The sequence below is a fragment of the Pseudophryne corroboree genome, chromosome 8 (assembly GCF_028390025.1).
Source record: "Pseudophryne corroboree isolate aPseCor3 chromosome 8, aPseCor3.hap2, whole genome shotgun sequence".
Classification (NCBI taxonomy): Eukaryota; Metazoa; Chordata; class Amphibia; order Anura; family Myobatrachidae; genus Pseudophryne; species Pseudophryne corroboree.
This window is the reverse complement of record NC_086451.1, coordinates 397915150-397934538: the sequence shown is the minus strand read 5'-3', so window position 1 is coordinate 397934538 and position 19389 is coordinate 397915150. Positions and strand designations below refer to the sequence as shown.

The window sequence follows — 19389 nt, the reverse complement described above, 5'->3', positions numbered from 1 at the left end:
TTTCTCATAACATTAATATTATTTCACATATGGAAATAAATACACTGCACTGATGGTTTGGGGTAACAAACTCATTCATCAGAATAATCCTGGTAAAGTGTTTATTTTTTATCATCAAACATACAGTAGGTCTATGAAGCATTTTAAATATAAATATACAGGGCTTGATTCGGAGTCAGATGCCAGCCTAAGTATGGTTGAATCTCGTGAGCTTTGCCATGCATATGAACAGGGGCGTTTCAAGAGAGGAGGAGGCCCGGGTGCAGGTTCCGTCTGGGCCCCCTCCTCTTTGCCAGCAGTGTTGTAAACTTTGGGCTCTAGTGGACCCTAGCGCTGTCCTATAGTCTATGTGCTCATGCGCAGGTCTCTGGGAAAATGTCACGGTGGCCATTTTCCCAGAGATTTTCTTTCAGTGCATGCGCGAAATGCATGGTGGCCATTTTCCTGGTGATTCCTTCAGCGCTACTGTTTTAGGACTCCGGAGGTTGAATATTGAATAATGGCCCCCCTGAACCCCGCACACTCTGCACCCATTACAAATAAGCAACTGCATATGAACCTAGGAACATGGTTCCACATCCCTAGCACCAGGCAGTTTGAACAATGATTTCAAAGTAAAATGGTTTCTATGAGATTTTATGTGAATTTTAAACTTCAGTAGTAATTGTTTTATTTTGTGAAATTGACATTGTAAATTTAAATTTTTTTATGTACTTGATGGGATTTTATAACCTTTTTTTTGTTAATTTTTAAGTTATTAATTGAGCTGAGAAATGGCGGAGACTTACAGACAGCTGAGACTACATAAAAATGGCTCCTAAAGTTGATTGGTTCACAACAAAATGGCCACCTCAACACATCTGATTTATGGATTTTTTGTGCTTGAAACAAAAATTGCCCATTTGGTCTACTCCAAAATGGCTAATGCAACAATATTTGTTTTATGGACTACTATCAACAGTTGCATCATTTCTAGTATGACATCATCAGGCAGGAATTGATGGAGGATATCCGGCCATAGGGAATTATGGGATTGAGGTAATTTCCGGCAATCGATACGGAGAAAAAAAGTGGGAAACCAGGAACGGAGGAACCTGAAAGCTGTGAGGATTTTTATGATGTGATATGTGTATGGTGTATGTATGCTGTTATACAGGTTATGGGGTACAATTATACTTTTCATTGGTTGATTACAAAGAAACAGACTTTTAAAAGGACTGCGCAGCCATCTATACACTACACCTTGAAAGAGATCCTCTGCTAGAATCGAAACGCGTTGGCTGGGATATCTGGCAATTCTCTAGGAGATTTACATGCTGGAGAGAGAAGGATGTTCTATGCAAGGATTCTATGTGAGATCCCAGACATCTGTTGATCCTGTGCAAACTTACTTCACTCCCACATGTAGGAACATTCACTTGCCTGCTGTAATTTGTAAATAAAAGGATTTTTATTAATTATATACCTTTTTTTGTTTGGTTTGGATTGAAAAACTTTGGACTGAGTTCCTGATCTTTGGACGGTGGTCCGGTTCTATTATTCAAGATACCTGTGATGTGCCCATCTAACAAAGGGAAAATGTGACTATGGGGGGCAACGGTGCTTGGCATTCTGGCAGTCAGAATACCAACAGTGGCATTCTGATGCTCAGGATCTCAAAACCTACTAGGTAAGTATGCTACCTTAATGCCTAACCTCCCTAACCCTCCTTACCTGCAGCCTGACTCTAACCTTCCTCAGTAGTGCCTAACCATAATCCCCCCTCCTCGCAGCATAAAACTAACCCTCCCTCCCCCGCAGCCTAACTCTAACCCTCCTCAGTGGTGCAAACATTAAGCCTCCCTCCCTGCAGCCTAAACACGAGAAATGAAAATCATTTTGTGGGAAGGAGGAATACTTTCCATGCCACTTTCCACAGGGGAGATATTAAGGTCTTTGGGGTCCACTATAGATTTCAGGGTGAATTTCTGCAGGATGACGGTGAAGAAAATGAAAAGCTCCAGACGCACCAAACTTTCAGCTACACATGATCTTTTTCCTGTAACAAATATTGAATAAAATGTCAATAAAATAAAAAGAAGCTCATGAAGCAAAGTACAAAATAGTACAAAATAGCAAAGGTGATATTTGACACATGAGCCATACACTGCAATGTACTGTAATCTGAAATCACTGCAATACAGTAATCTGAAATTGGCCCAACAACCAAACTATCAATTTCTCCATCTCCTCTCTGCATGTATGTAAATAATTATAGTAGTAATACAGGTTGAGTTTACCATATCCAGAAATCCAATGTCCAAAATATTCTGAAATCCAATTATTATTTTTTTTTGCGTAACTGAGTTAGGGAGACTAGGGAGACCAGCGTTTGACTGGGACATGAAGGCAGTATTAGGGGCTCATGCTTAGGGGTGTGGCTAGCCTCTATAGGGGGTGTGGCCAGTCACATAGTAAATAATGATATTTCATGTGTGTACCATATTAATAACAGCAATGCCCTGTAGAAAATACACCCTAGTCCTGTGCAGTATAAGGTAACATATGTATAATATAAATTTCAAGTGCACAGTCTGAAGTGTGATCCCATGAGAAGAGGATGTGCCCTCAAGCTTTGGGGTCTAACGGACGTTTCCCCTGTACCGCTGTGGACCAGTCTGACCCTGAGTGAGACTTTGCTTTCTGAAGGTTCAGTGCACATAAACTTTGTTTCTTGCATAAAATTATTAGAAATATTGTATAAAATGACCTTCAGGCTGTGTGTATAAGGTGTATACAGTATGAAATATAAATGCATTTAATGTTTAGACTGGGGTCCCATCCCCAAGACATCACATTATGGTATGCAAATATTCCAAAATATGGCAAAATACGAAATCCAATATAATTCTGGTCCCAAGCATTTTGGATATTGGAAACTTAACAGATAAGTTGAGAAATAAGACACTACTATAAAGTACATACACACTGCTAGGAGGGGACTGTAGACACTGTCGAGACATTATGGGTAGAAATTGCATGCGGGGAAAAAGGAATAAAAAAGTTAGTATTGGGTGTATGCTATAGGCCGCCTGGTATCAACGCATCTGATGAGGAATTGTTACTAAAGCAAATTGAAAGAGCAGCAGGAGTAGGAGACATAGTAGTGGTGGGAGATTTTAACTATCCAGAGATAAACTGGAAAAACGATTCATGTGATACTGCTAGGGGCAATATGTTTTTAAACACACTTAATGATAAGTACTTAGTCCAACTAATTGAGGAACCAACTAGGTACAATGCAATCTTAGACCTGGTATTAACAAACAATGGGGATTTGGTATCAGGTATTATAGTAGGGGAACCCATAGGAAACAGCGACCACAATATGGTCACATTCAATATCAGTTTCCATAAACAGCCCTATACTGGCTCAACTAGGACTCTAAACTTTAGCAAAGCAAATTTTGAAAAGATGAGGGTATTTTTCAGGGATATTGAATGGGAAGGTTTGTTTTTAGGAAAAAATACTATGGAGAAATGGGAGGTACTAAAATTCCTGCTAGCTAAACATACACTCAAATTTATTCCTATGAGCAGCAAAAAAAGGAATAAAAATCATAAACTGATGTGGCTTAACAAAAAGATTAAGGAACTTATGGGCAAGAAAAGGCGAGCATTTAAAAAATACAAATCTGACGGGGAAGCAGAGTCATTTCAGCACTATAAGGAATGTAACAAAATTTGCAAAAAGGAAATAAGAGCGGCTAAAGTAGAAACTGAAAAACTAGTAGCAAAGGAAAACAAAGCGAATCCCAAAAAATTCTTTAAATACATTAATAGCAAGAGATTAAAGAAGGAGAGTATAGGCCCTTTAAAAGACAAGTTGGGAGTCTTAAGCAAAAATTATAATGACATAGCGGTCACACTAAATGAGTTTTTTTCAACAGTATTCACTAGAGAGGACCCAATTCAGGGACTGACACACAATCTCAATAATGAGAATATCCCACTGATAGGTACTTATTTAAGTGAGGAAGTAGTCTGTGACCGATTAAAACATTTAAAGATTAATAAATCACCAGGGCCCGATGGTATTCACCCAATGGTTCTAATGGAGCTTCACTCTGAACTGGCAAAACCGCTATCTTTGATCTTTAAGGATTCAGTTATATCAGGTATGGTTCCCAAAGACTGGCGTATAGCAGAAGTAGTGCCTATATTCAAAAAGGGAAGTAAAGCTGAACCAGGTAATTATAGACCAGTTAGTCTTAAATCTATAGTGGTGAAAGTATTGGAAGGTATTCTAAGAGATAGTATTCAGAAGTTCCTTGAAGTCAATAAGGTCATTAAAAGGAATCAACATGGGTTTATGAAGGACAGATCCTGTCAAACCAACTTACTTGGCTTTTATGAAACAGTAAGCGCAAACCTAGATCAGGGTAAAGACGTGGATGTAATCTTTTTAGACTTTGCCAAGGCGTTCGATACTGTACCACACATGAGACTTATCTACAAGCTACAAGAATCAGGGCTAGGAAGCACAATATGCACTTGGGTCAAAAACTGGTTAGATAATAGGGAGCAGTGCGTTGTGGTTAATGGATCTTTTTCAACTTGGACTGAAGTGCTAAGTGGTGTGCCGCAAGGCTCAGTATTAGGACTGCTATTGTTCAGTATTTTCATTAACGACCTAACAGAAGGTCTAGAGAGCATGGTGTCAATTTTTGCAGATGATACCAAATTGTGTAAGGCTATAAATACAGAGGAGGATGCAGAGTCTCTTCAGAACGACTTAGTTAAATTAGAAGCATGGGAAGCCAAATGGAGAATGTGCTTCAACACAGACAAGTGTAAGGTAATGCACTGTGGTAACAAGAACAAAAATTACACCTACCAACTAAATGGGGTAAAATTAGGGGATTCTGTACTGGAAAAGGACTTAGGTGTCCTCATAGATAGCAAGCTAAGCAGTAGTACCCAAAGTAGGACTGCAGCAAAGAAGGCTAATAAGATATTAGCATGCATAAAACGGGGTATTGATGCTAGGGACGAGAGTATTATACTCCCGTTATATAAATCACTAGTGAGGCCACACCTTGAACACTGTGTACAATTCTGGGCACCGTACTACAAAAAGGATATCCTGGACAGTGGTGTAACTACTGCCCCCGCAGCCTCGCAGTGGCTTGGGGGCGAGGGGCTGCGGGGGCGCTGCCACTGATTTAGAGCAGATTGACATGCGGACGAGCGTCCGCATGTCAATCTGCTGTCTCCTCTCCCTCCCTGCTGTAACGGGACACGGAGGGCACAGCGCGCCGCGCGCGCCTCTCCAGTGTCCATCCTGCGTCTCCGTCCGTCTGGTCTAATAATGGAAGTGCCGTTTGTGAGCTCTGACCGGCACTTCCTTTTTTAGACCAGAGAGACGGAGATGCAGGAGGGACATGAGAGAGGCGCGCACTGTGCCCTCCTTGTCCCTCCTTCACAGCAGCTAGGGGGGGGGACACTAAGGGGGCATGTATGGCACAGGGGACACTGAGGGGGCATATATGGCACTGAGGGGGCATGTATGGCACAGGGGGCATATATGGCACTGAGGGGGCATGTATGGCACAGGGGGCATATATGGCACTGAGTGGGCATGTATGGCACAGGGGGCACTGAGGGGGCATATATGGCACTGAGGGGGCATGTATGGCACAGGGGGCACTGAGGGGACATATATGGCACTGAGGGGGCATGTATGGCACAGGGGGCACTTAGGGGGCATATATGACACTGAGGGGGCATGTATGGCACAGGGGGCACTGAGGGGGCATATATGGCACTGAGGGGGCATGTATGGCACAGGGGGCACTGAGGGGGCATATATGGCACTGGGGGGGCACTGAGGGGGTATATATGGCACTGGGGGGGAAGTGTGGGGGCATATATGGCACTGAGGGGGCATATATGGCACTGAGGGGGCATATATGGCACTGGGGGGGTACTGAGGGGGATATATGGCACTGCATGTGTACCTGGCACATGGGGGGGGCTATATTTGGCACTGGGGGCACGTGAGCACCTGGCACTGTGGGGGAATATCTGGCACTGGGGGCATATGTGGCACTGGGGGAAGGGGGGGCTATATTTGGCACTGGGGCATGTGAGTACCTGGCACCGTGGGGGAATATGTGGCACTGGGGACATATGTGGCACTGGGAGCACAGCCCTAGCAACAAGCACTACCCCCTAGTAACGAGCATGACACCCAGTGCATGAAACTCCTGGCAACGAGCATGACACCCAGTGCATGAAACACCTGGCAAGGAGCATGACACCCTGAGCATGAAAACCCATAGCACCGTGCATGGAACAAAGAGCATGAAACCCCTGGCAATGAGCAGGTAATTTTAAAGTAATTAGAAGCCTTACTGTAGGACTTAATGTGTAATGGGCATTACGGTGTGTGGCATAATGTATACCGGACATTGCGGTGTGTGTCATAATGTGTTACAGGCATTACGGTGTGTGGCATACTATATCACGTGCATTGTGGTATGTGGTATAATGTCTCAGGGGCATTGCAGTGTGGCATAATGTATAACGGGCATTGCGGTATGTGTCACAGGTATTATGGTGTATGGTATACTATATCACGGGCATTGTGATATGTGGTATAATGTCTCAGGGTCATTGCAGTGTGTGGCATAATGTATCACGGACATTGCGGTATGTGTCATAATGTGTCGGGCATTACTGTGTGTTGTATACTATATCACGGGCATTGTGGTATGTGGTATAATGTCTCAGGGTCATTGCAGTGTGTGTCATAATGTGTCACAGGGATTGTATGTGCTATAATCTATCAGGGGCATTGCAGTGTGTAGCATAATGTATAACGGGCATTGCGATTCCTGTCGTCATGTGTCACAGGCATTACGGTGTGTGGCATAATCTGTCACAGGCATTACGGTGCGTGGCATAATGTGTCACAGACATTGTATGTGCTATAATGTATCAGGGGCATTGCAGTGTGTAGCATAATGTATAACGGGCATTGCGATTCCTGTCGTCATGTGTCACAGGCATTACAGTGTGTGGCATAATGTGTCACAGGCATTACGGTGTGTGGCATAATGTGTCACAGGCATTACGGTGTGTGGCATAATGTGTCGGGGGCATTATGGTGTGTGCATATTGTGTCATGTGCATTATTGTGTGTGGAATAATGTCTAAGGGCCATTGCAGTATGTGGCATAATGTATACTGGGCATTACTATAAGGAGGAAAAATGACAAATAATGTAAGGGGCATGAATCAGGATTATTTTTCTTTCCAGTGGTGGCTAACGTCTGGGCGTGCAGGTTGCAAACTGGGGGTATAAGGAAGTCTTTTCCTGCAATACCACGCCCCTTTATGCAAAGCCACGCCCATTCCAACGAAGCCACACACCCTTTCATAGTGCCAATTATGGGGGATGGGGGATTGGGGGGGGGGGGGGGGGGGGGCAAATAATTTTTTGGCTTGGGGGAGAAAAACTTCTAGTTACGCCACTGATCCTGGAGCTAGAAAAGGTACAGAGGAGGGCGACCAAACTAATTAAGGGCATGGAGACGATGGAATACAAGGAAAGGCTTGAAAGACTAGGCATGTTTACATTGGAAAAGCGGAGACTAAGAGGGGATATGATCAACATCTACAAATATATAAGGGGACAATACACAGAGCTTGCGCGGGACCTGTTTTGGTTAGATCAACACAGAGGACTCGTGGACACTCGCTCAGGTTAGAGGAGAGGAGATTCCGCACAATACGGCGTAAAGGCTTTTTCACGGTAAGGACAATACGTGTTTGGAATTCCCTGCCCGAGGGAGTTGTAATGGCGGAATCTGTCAACACCTTTAAGAATGGATTAGATAAATTCCTAATGGATAAGGATATCCAGGGGTATGGTGCATAGTCATGCATTATAGTTACTATAAATAGGGATTAAATGCAACGGCTGACAGCAGCATCAGTCAGAAATTTTAGTCAAATCATCATGCATAGGAGACCACAAATAGGTTGAACTCAATGGACAATTGTCTTTTTTCAACCTCAGATACTATGTTACTATGTTTATGTTACAAAGCAAAGACATAAAGTACAAAAATGCATATAAAGATTCAGTACATACCCATGCAATTAACATATTCAGATACTCAATAAAGTAATGCCCAAAGAAGTGCACTGCTGTCATTAGTATGACCACACAATAAATTCATGTCTCTAAAGTTGAAATTAAATGAAACAATTTAACATGGATTGACCTCTAGAAGTAAGTGGACGGAGGCTTCACTTCACGATGAGAGTTGTTAAAGAAAATCTCTGGTTTAGAAAGTAATCAGTAAAGGCCCATATATACGGGCCGATGCGGGGAGAGATGTGTGCTGAGCGAACCGCTCAGCACACATCTCTCCCACCGCTCAGCACAGCGCGATCTGTGCTCTAGCGGGTGAAGTGAGCGACCCGCTAGATTGGCCTGCACGGCTGGCCAATCTAGCAGCAGCGATAGCGATGCGCAGGGCCGCGCATCGCTATCGCTGTAAGGGGTACACATGGAGCGATCAGGCTTATATTCTAAGCAATCTAGTCAGATTGCTTAGAATATCGCTCCGTGAGTATCCCCCTTAACAGATACTCAATTGCTTTTACACAGATCTACTTGACTGACCTAATGTTTAATGGTAGTGATAGAAGGCAGGTAGTAACTTAGGCTCCTTGAAGATTTCTGCTCTTGAAATAAAAGCGATAGCAGCAGAAATCTGGAAAACTAGTTACCAGCCCGTCAAAATGATGGAACAATATAACAATAATGTCAGCACAACGGCTGTGCACGCACAAACGGAATTGCTCCATCTAGTGGCCACCGGTACACAAAACACTTGAATTTCCCCCATAGAGATGAGGAGCAGTGAAAGCCTTTTATTATATAGAATAATTATTAGTACATTACATAATGGGGATTTTATTTATTTTAAGACACACAAAGTATATAGTTGTTTTTAATTAACCCTTTGTCACATTCATGTCAATCACATCCAAGTGAGTGTTGATTTGTGACAATGACACTATCTATCTATCTATCTATCTATCTATCTATCTATCTATCTATCTATCTATCTATCTATCTATCTATCTATCTCATCATTTTTCAGACCTGTAGAAAATGGTAGAAATCCATTTATTTTCTTAAGTTTGCCACTCTCATCCAAGAAATGGTAAATGTTGAATTCTCCAGGAGTTTCAAACTCTGATGATTCCTGTAAGACTGTTATCAGCATGACAATGACATCTGTGCCCTGAAAGAAATAACACAACTATCAGGGGCGCCAGAATGTTGTGTGGTGGTGGGGGGCATACAAAACATACAATTTGGTGCTCCTCTCAATTATCTCCCTCAGCGTGCGGGGGAGCGCTTACCATGGGATCCCTGCAGAGACTCCCACTAAGTATGCTCTGTGCTGCCGCAGCGTGCTGCCCCCCTGTCCTGTCCTTGTTGGCTCTTCACTGATGCATTACTGGGAGGAGGCGTGGCCATGCTGAGCCTGCTCGGACATCCCTGTCTCCTCCCAGTAATGCATCAGTGAAGAGCCAAATAGGACAGGAGGGGGCAGCACGGACCACACTTTTTAAAGTAGGAGTCTCCGCAGGGATCCCATGGTAAGTGCTCCCTCTCCCCAGCGCATGTCGATGTAAAGAAGAGCAAAGCAACCATTCATTATTTTCTACTGTAGCTCTCAACAGCGGTATCCATTCATTATGTTGACATTTACCATGTCAACAGTCAGAATGTTGATATGAGTATTATGCCAACATACATAATGAAACCTTGTTTAAAATGTTGACATGGTCATTATGTCAATATTGTGCATGTCAACAGTAACAATGTTGACTGCTCATTTTAGTGCTAGATTTAGGTTTGGGGTTAAGGGTTAGGTTTGGGTTTAGGAGTTAGGTTTATGGTTAGGGGTTAGGTTAAGTGTTAGAGATTTAGGAGGACGTTTACTAAGCAGTGATAAGAGTGGAGAGGTGAGCTAGTGGAGAAGTGCCCATGCCAGCACTGAAGTAACATCTATAATTTGCATACTATAAAATTATACATGATGGGGCAACTTCTCCACTGACTCACTTCTCAGCTATTATCACTGCTTAGTAAATTTCCCTCTTAATCCTGATAAAATGCTTTGTTAACATTGGGACTATTTACATGCACATTGTCGACATTATGACATTGTTTATGCTTTTGACATGTCATATGTTGACATAACCCCCATGTTTACATTCTGAATATCAACATTAAGAGCATGTCAACATTCTGAACATCAACATAACAGCAGTAAAACCCTTTCAGACCACTGTGCCGGTCACACCTGGAATTTTGTACATGGGTGAGATCCCTTTTAGACAGATGGCCAGACCCACGTCCCTTGGTGGCACTTGGAGATGAGATGACCCCCCAAGTGCCTCCTCTTCCTATGGTGTGAAAAGTACTCAGGTTGCATCGACCCTGCTTTACCTTTCACACTTCACCACGAGCCAGGTTGAACCCATATTCAACTCTACTTGTTAACCAAGTTGTGCTATCGGGTCGCTCAGCCCGGGTTATTTCAACTGGCCTGTCAAACTGCGCCACAAGCCGGGTTGCTGCACGGTATTATTTCATTTCCTCATCCTACCCACTTCACTAGGAAGTGAGTGGCATGCGCGAGATCTTGCGGGGGATGCACTGATTCTAGACAAATGGGTATATGCAATTGCGGTCGAATTCCCAAAATTGTCGAATTTCGGGTCATTTTCGACAAAAAAAAAAAATTCGCCTATGCAATTCAGTGCTTTCCGACCAAAAAACGGACTTTCAAAATTCGACTTTTTGAAATTCGAATTTTTGCAAATTCGACTTTTCTGCAATGATATAAGTGCTGCAATTCGACCAAAGCATATTCAATTCAAGTTTGGAAATTCGACAGCAGTGCTTTTAGACAGCAAATTCGTCATTTTCAATCCGCCACACTTTGGAGGGTGAAAACAAATAAAAAAAATTTAAACATGTTTTTTTTTGTGTTTTTTTTTTGGGAATAGCAGATCTATTTATATTAGAAGGGATTAGGTACTTTTTTTTTTTTTTTTTTTGGAGGCACAAATATTATTTATATATTTTTTAAAATATTATTATTATTATTTTTTTTTTTTATTGCTGGAACGGTAAAATCCTAAAAAAAAATGGCGTGGGGTCCCCCCTCCAAAGCATAACCAGCCTCGGGCTCTTCGAGCTGGTCCTGGTTCTAAAAATGCGGGGAAAAAATTGACAGGGGATCCCCCGTATTTTTAAAACCAGCACCGGGCTCTGCGCCTGGTGCTGGTGCCAAAAATACGGGGGACAAAAAGCGTAGGGGTCCCCCGTATTTTTAACACCAGCATCGGGCTCCACTAGCTGGACAGATAATGCCACAGCCGGGGGTCACTTTTATGCCGTGCCCTGCGGCCGTGGCATTAAATATCCAACTAGTCACCCCTGGCCGGGGTACCCTGGGGGAGTGGGGACCCCTTCAATCAAGGGGTCCCCCCCCAGCCACCCAAGGGCCAGGGGTGAAGCCCGAGGCTGTCCCCCCCCATCCAATGGGCTGCGGATGGGGGGGCTGATAGCCTTTTGTGATCATGAAAAGAATATTGTTTTTTCCAGCAGTACTACAAGTCCCAGCAAGCCTCCCCCGCAAGCTGGTACTTGGAGAACCACAAGTACCAGCATGCGGGAGAAAAACGGGCCCGCTGGTACCTGTAGTACTACTGGAAAAAAAATACCCAAATAAAAACAGGACACACACACCGTGAAAGTAAAACTTTATTTCATACGTCGACACACACATACTTACCTATGTTCACACGCCGACATCGGTCCTCTTCTCCATGTAGAATCCAGGGGTACCTGAAAATAAAAGATCAATATACTCACCTCAACCAGGCTCCAGAGATAAATCCACGTACTTGGAGAAAAAAACAAACCGAACACCCGCTCCATGCCGGACTGAAAGGGGTCCCATGCTGACACATGGGACCCCTATCCCAGAATGCAGAGAGACCTGTCAGTGACAGCTGTCACAGAAAGGTCTCTATAGCCAATCAGGAAGCGCAACTTCGTTGCGCTCATCTGATTGGCTCTGTGCGTCTGAGCAGACAGCGCATCGCACAGCCCAGTCCATTATATTCAATGGTGGGAACTTAGCGGCTAGCGGTGAGGTCACCCGCCGGTCAGCGGCTGACCGGCGGGTGACCCCCCCGCTAGCCGCTAAGTTCCCACCATTGAAAGTAATGGAGCGGCTTTGCGATGCGCTGTCACATCACAGACAGCGCACAGCCAATCAGATGAGCGCCACGGAAGTAGCGCTTCCTGATTGGCTGAAGGGACTTCAGTGACAGGAGTCACATGATGTCCCGGCATTCGGGAGAAAGGGGTCTGATGTGAAAGCATTGGACCCCTTTCTAGTCCGGTATGGATCGTTGTTCGTTTTTTTGTTTTGCCAAGTACGTGGATTATCTCTGGACCTGGATGTACCTCTGGACGCTGGAAGGTGAGTATAATTTTTTCACAGGTACCTCGGATCGTCGGAGACCGTGGCAGTCGGCGTGTCAACATAGGTAAGTATGTGTGTGTCGGCGTATGAAATAAAGTTTTACTTTCACGGTGTGTGTGTCCTGTTTTTATTTGGGTATTTTTTTTCCAGTAGTACTACAGGTACCAGCGGGCCCGTTTTTCTCCCGCATGCTGGTACTAGTGGTTCTCCAAGTACAAGCTTGCGGGGGAGGCTTGCTGGGACTTGTAGTACTAATGGAAAAAACAATATCTTTTTATTATCACAAAAGGCTATCAGCCCCCCCTTCCGCAGCCCATTGGATGGGGGGGGACAGCCTCGGGCTTCACCCCTTGCCCTTGGGTGGCTGGGGGGGGGACCCCTTGATTGTAGGGGTCCCCACTCCCCCAGGGTACCCCGGCCAGGGGTGACTAGTTGGGTAGTTAATGCCACGGCCGCAGGGCACTGCATAAAAGTGACCCCCGGCTGTGGCATTATCTGTCCAGCTAGTGGAGCCCGATGCTGGTGTTAAAAATATGGGGGACCCCTACTCTTTTTGTCCCCCGTATTTTTGGCACCAGCACCAGGCGCAGAGCCCGGTGCTGGTTTTAAAAATACGGGGGATCCCTGCCCAATTTTTCCCCTGCATTTTTAGAACCAGGACCAGCTCGAAGAGCCCGAGGCTGGTTATGCTTTGGAGGGGGGACCCCACGCCATTTTTCCCCCCGGGTTTTTCCCGTTTTTTCCCGTTTTTTTAAATCGCGGCAAAATCCGCCAAATCGGCCGATTTTCGCCCGCGATTCTGGCGAATCCGTTTTTCATTGAATATGGTGAATTCCGGAAGCCACCTTCCGGAATTCACCTGGCGAATTTAGTCGAATTAAAAAACGGCGAAAAATTGCCGCGATTCGCCGTGAATTGCATATACCCCAAAGAATCATAAGTCTCACACAGGTTCCAGGAGAGTGGAAAAGTATGCTTAAAACGAGATGGTTAATGAACCGCTCAGCTGCTGGAGGGGTACTACTGCACTTGAAACAGCTGTGTAAGGGGGCCCCTAGTATGTGGGGGCCCCGGGACGATCGCACCTGTCGTCCCTCTCTTAATAAGGCCCTGCTAGAAATCTTGTGTTTGCTCCTGCCATGTTCGTTTTCACGAAGACCTATACAGTAATAGCAGACTACTGTAATCCTTATATATATAATGGAGATGTTAAACATTGATATATTTAAAAGAATACGTTTGTACGTATGTGAATATTTGCCACAGCTTTCAAAGTGAAGCTGACAAATCTTACACATTTATTTAGTATCGAAAAATTAAGCTATTAGACCACATAGTGACAATGTGACAAAGCGACAGAACAAAAAAAATTAAAAACATAATTTTTTGGTTGTAAAGAATTGTTTGACAGAAGGAAGGAAACCTTGCGACAACACGACATAGCATCAGCGTGACAAAGCAAAAAATCTTGCGACAATTGCAGTTTTTAAGCGAAAGTATAGCTTTAAAATAAAATCTGTCAGTATGTCATACAGAAGTATCATTTTTAGAATAATCTACATTGCTATTGATGCAAAATTAAGATAAATCACATTTTGAAAAAAAGTCTGAGTTCGCCGGCATCCTGCACAGCTGCCGAATTTGGGCGTCATTACATAATCTCTTATCATAGAAAAAAAAAAAAAAACTATGGGGGGTAATTCTGAGTTGATAGCAGCAGCAAGTTTTTAGCAAGTGGGCAAAACCATGGCCCTCATTCCGAGTTGTTCGCTCGCAAGGCGATTTTAGCAGAGTTACACACGCTAAGCCGCCGCCTACTGGGAGTGAATCTTAGCTTCTTAAAATTGCGATGATGTATTTGCAATATTGCGATTACAAACTACTTAGCAGTTTCAGAGTAGCTTCAGACTTACTCGGCATCTGCGATCAGTTCAGTGCTTGTCGTTCCTGGTTTGACGTCATAAACACACCCAGCATTCGCCCAGACACTCCTCCGTTTCTCCAGCCACTCCCGCGTTTTTTCCGGAAACGGTAGCGTTTTTATCCACACGCCCATAAAACGCCGTGTTTCCGCCCAGTAACACCCATTTCCTGTCAATCACACTACGATCGCCGGAGCGAAGAAAAAGCCGTGAGTAAAAATACTATCTTCATAGCAAAATTACTTGGCGCAGTCGCAGTGCGAACATTGCGCATGCGTACTAAGCAGAAAAACGCTGCGATGCGAAGAAAAATACCGAGCGAACGACTCGGAATGAGGGCCCATGTGCACTGCAGTTGGGGCAGATATAACATTTGCAGAGAGAGTTAGATTTGGGTGTGGTGTGTTCAATCTGCAATCTAATTTGCAGTGTAAAAATAAAGCAGCCAGTATTTACCCTGCACAGAAATAAAATAACCCAACCAAATCTAACTCTCTCTGCAAATGTTATATCTGCCACACCTGCAGTGCACATGGTTTTGCCCACTTGCTAACAAATTTGCTGCTGCGATCAACTCAGAATTAGGCCCAATGGTGGTCATTCCGAGTTGTTCGCTCGTTGCCGATTTTAGCTATGCTGCGATTTGTTGCTAAATGCGCATGTGCATGGTACACAGAGCGCATGCGCTAAGTTATTTAACACAAAACTTAGTAGATTTGCTGGTGTTCATGCGGCGCTTTTCAGTCGCACTGCTGATCGGTGAATGATTGACAGGAAAGGGGCGTTTCTGGGTGGTAACTGAGCGTTTTTCGGGAGTGTGCTAAAATTCAAAGGCGTGTCAGGGAAAAACGCGGGAGTGTCTGGAGAAACGGGGGAGTGGCTGGACGAACGCAGGGCATGTTTGTGACGTCAAACCAGTAACTAAACGGACTGAGCTGATCGCAATCTAGGAGTAGGTCTGGAGCTACTCCGAAACTGCAAGAAAATATTTAGTAGCAGTTCTGCTACTCTATCGTTCGCTATTCTGCTAAGCTAAGATATACTCCCAGAGGGCGGCGGCCTAGCGTGTGCAATGCTGCTAAAAGCAGCTAGTGAGCGAACAACTCGGAATGACCACCAATGTTCTAGAAAATGCTATAATTTTTCAGATACTGTATAAAATTTAGTTAATTTCCAATTTCATTGCAAAAACATATAGAAAATACACCACACTTTTTTTTAGATTGATCCATTATTTTCAGCCAAACTACTGTATCCACATTTCTAGAATATTCTTAAATCAAGATCAAAAATCATAGTCATAATAAAATTAAATACATTTTACTGAAAAAAAACTAAATTGTTTAGTCACAGAAATGTTATTTCTGTAATCAGAGCATGTGTATATTTTCTAATATAATTTATGGTCTATTTACCAAATAATTTGCTAATATATAAAAACTGCTACACATTACAAATTGGACCCGTGCAACGCTGGGTGACCCTCCTTGTTGTTTAATAAACTGAAGATGGCATGTAGTCAGCGGCGTCACATGCCGGGTGAGGGGGGTGTGGCCCGCACCCAGGTTTCACCCTTCTGCACTGACAGGAGCAGAGTGCTGCAGTGTGATAATCTTCTGCAGCACTTGGCTCCTGTCACACATGAAAAGCCGGCACTGCACCCAGCCCAGTCTCCGGGGGTAGCCAGCCTCTCTGGGGATGCTGGACATGCCCGCGGAGTGAAGAAGTGGAGACCCCCGCAAGGCCATGCCCCATTTTGTTGGGGGGGGGAGGTGCAGGGCGGACTGTGCACCGGGTGTCACCACACCTGGTGACGCCTCTGCATGTAGTGTTTAACATACAGCTCTACTAAAGACTTCCCTTTTGTTGGGACTGGAAAGTTAGTTTTCTTTGTGGCTATTATATTTAGTGGATATAAGAAGAATGTTATTAAGGTAATAAATATACAGAAAGAATATAATAATTGGTATGTCTAATAACTTTTACTAAGCTTTTAGTTTAAAGACAGCATACAAAGATAAGAGTTTACAGTCCTTATTCGGTTGCAGAAATTCTGCATGGGAATATATTCTTTCATATTTGAGACTATAGTGGTCAATGCTGTAACTAGACATTTTGGTACCCTGAGCCGGAAAGAAAATTGGTGTCCCCTCTCCCCTATATTTAAAATAGGGACAGACCGTGCCCAAAATAAAGGAGTGTGGCTTCATGGGGAAGGAGCGTGGCCACAGAATAGTACCAATTCACATTACACCACACAGTAGCATTCATTAGTCACACTACACCCCACAGTAGCATTCGTTTGTCACATTACACCACACAGTAGAGTCCATTAGTCACATTACACCGCACAGTAGAGTCTATTAGTCACATTACACCACACAGTAGAGTCCATTAGTCACATTACACCGCACAGTAGCATTCGTTATTCAGATTACACCGCACAGTAGCATTCGTTAGTCAGATTACACCACACAGTAGCATTTGTTAGTCATATTACACCGCACAGTAGAGTCCATTAGTCATATTACACCGCACAGTAGCATTTGTTAGTCAGATTACACCACACAGTAGAGTCCATTAGTCAGATTACACCGCACAGTAGCATTCGTTAGTCACATTACACCATACAGTAGCATCCGTTAGTCACATTACACCATACAGTAGTACCCATTATAAATGTTACACTACAGTAGAGCCCCTAGGGCAAATTAAAAACAGCTGCAGGGTCCTGGTGAGATGCGTCTGCACTGATGGGTGGAAGTAGATATCAGAGCCAAAAAAGACACGGGGAAAGAGAAATAGAAAGAAAGATAGACATGGGGAAAGACATACATGGGGAAAGAGACAGACACATGGGGATAGATAGACTCACAGGAGAGAGAGAGACAGGAGACAGACACATGAGAGGGACAGAGACAGGAGAAACAGAGGCACACACAGGAGACAAAAGAGAGGCATGTGGATCTAGAGAGACATGGGGAAAAAGAGAGATAGAGATTTGGAAAGAAACAGAGACATGGGGAAAGAGAGAGAGAGACACATAGGAGAAGAGAGGTACGGGGAAGAGAGACACGGGGAAGAGAGACACAGGGAAGAGAGAGATATGGGGAAAGAGAGTTATACTGTATGGAAAGAAAGAGAGGCATGAGGAAAAAGAGAGAGAAAGAGAGAGAAATGGGGAAAGAGAAAGAGACATGGGGAAAGAGGGCATCTGCATCACAGTGGTACTAATCACATATGTACTAACATACAGTATGCAATTAGTACCGCAAGGGACAGCTCTTCCGATAAGCAATGTCCTTTGCGATGAGCACCAGTCCCTGGGCTTCCGGGTATCGGCCCCGGAAGTCCGTCTGTGCATGCGCAGAGTGGCGCAGCTGCTTCGGGGGATGCTGGTAGGGAACAACACAGTGCGGAAAGAAACCCTAAGGCTTCTATAGGGTTATGCCAGCTTTCGCTGACGTTATCCTCCGCACTGAAGCCCGGTGATAGAGGGATTAGTGCATATGGAAAGGCAGCAAAGAAAAATGAAAACAGGGTTTTTACCGCATTTTTCCTTTAGTTCATCCTGCCCAGAGAGAGGAAGAGACATGGGAAAAGAGAGACACACACACACACACACACACACACACACACACACAAGACACAGGAGAAAGACAGGAGAGGGACAGACAGGAGAGAGAGAGACAAGAGACACATACAGGACAGAGAAGCAGAGGCAGGAGAGACAGAGGCACATGAGAGAGAAAGAAAGACACAGAAGAGCGAGACACACATAGGAGACAAGAGCGAGATAGGGAAAGATAAGGGAGAATAATTTTCTTTTCTCTCTTTTTTTTCCTTGATTGTATTATCAATCACTGTCTATTGTACCTTATATATTGTCCTTATATATAGATTGGCCCCCTCTTTTTGATTTACTGTCCCTTATATATTGTCCTTATATATAGATTGTCCCACTCTTTTTGACTTTTTGATTTTCTGAAGGTAACAGGGAGTTAGCACTAATTAAAAATGGGTGGGGCCGAGATGTGGGTACAGCTGTATGAGATGTGAGTGAAAGGCCGCCCTGGAAAACCAGGAAACTGATCTAGAGCGGACCATTACGCACCTGAGGAGTATTCACAATCTCGAGTAAAGTTTAGATAGAATGGTGGAGGAGTTGCAGGGGGAACACTGGTAGACAAGGATGAGACAGGACATCTCCGATCTGCCAAACCCCAACAAATTTGCCCGACTGGATGAAGATTCTGAGGATGGCAGTGAGGAGATGACGGAACCGGAGGAGACTACTCCCTCTAACGACCAGAGGAGCGGTCTCCCCGGTACAGATGGTAAAAAAGTTAGTGAGGTACCTAGTCAGATTCTGGTGGTAGGGGATTCTATTTTCAAGAGGACAGATAAGGCAGATAGGGCAATCTGCTACTGGGAGTGTGATAGCCATACAGTCTGTTGTCTTCCGGGTGCTTGGATATGGCACATCACGGACCAGGTAGATAGATTGTTGGGAGGGGCTGGTAAAGACCTGGAGGTCTTGGTGCATTTGGCACCAATGACAAAGTCAGTGGTAGGTGGGATGTCCTTAAGAAAGACTATAGTGAATTAGGCAAGAAACTTAAGGCAAGGACATCTAGGGTAATATTCTCTGAAATATTACCAGTGCCACGCGCTAGCCCAGGGAGGCAGAGGAAGATTAGGGAGGTAAATGAGTGGTTTAGAGACTGGTGTAGGAGGAGGGGTTTGTGTTCTTGGAAGACTGGGCGGATTTCTCATTCAGGCACAATCTTTTTTGTTGTGATGGATTGCACCTGAATGAGAAGGGGGCTGCGGTGCTGGGTGGCAGGATAGTTAGAAGGTTGGAAGCGCTTTTAAACTAGAAGCCTGGGGGA

The 19389-nt window shown here is 44.2% G+C and overlaps 1 protein-coding gene across 1 annotated transcript in view; it reads right to left on the bottom strand.

Moving 5' to 3' along the window:
• Positions 1–1853: 1853 nt before the first annotated feature.
• LOC134949882 (cytochrome P450 2A6-like) overlaps positions 1854–19389 on the bottom strand; it is a 197654-nt gene continuing 180118 nt past the window's right edge. The window contains exons 9-10 of the mRNA XM_063938580.1: positions 9164–9305; positions 1854–2038 (exon numbers count right to left, since the gene is read on the bottom strand). Coding sequence (XP_063794650.1) covers positions 1854–2038; positions 9164–9305 — 327 coding nt within the window. The remainder of the gene's footprint in view (positions 2039–9163; positions 9306–19389) is intronic.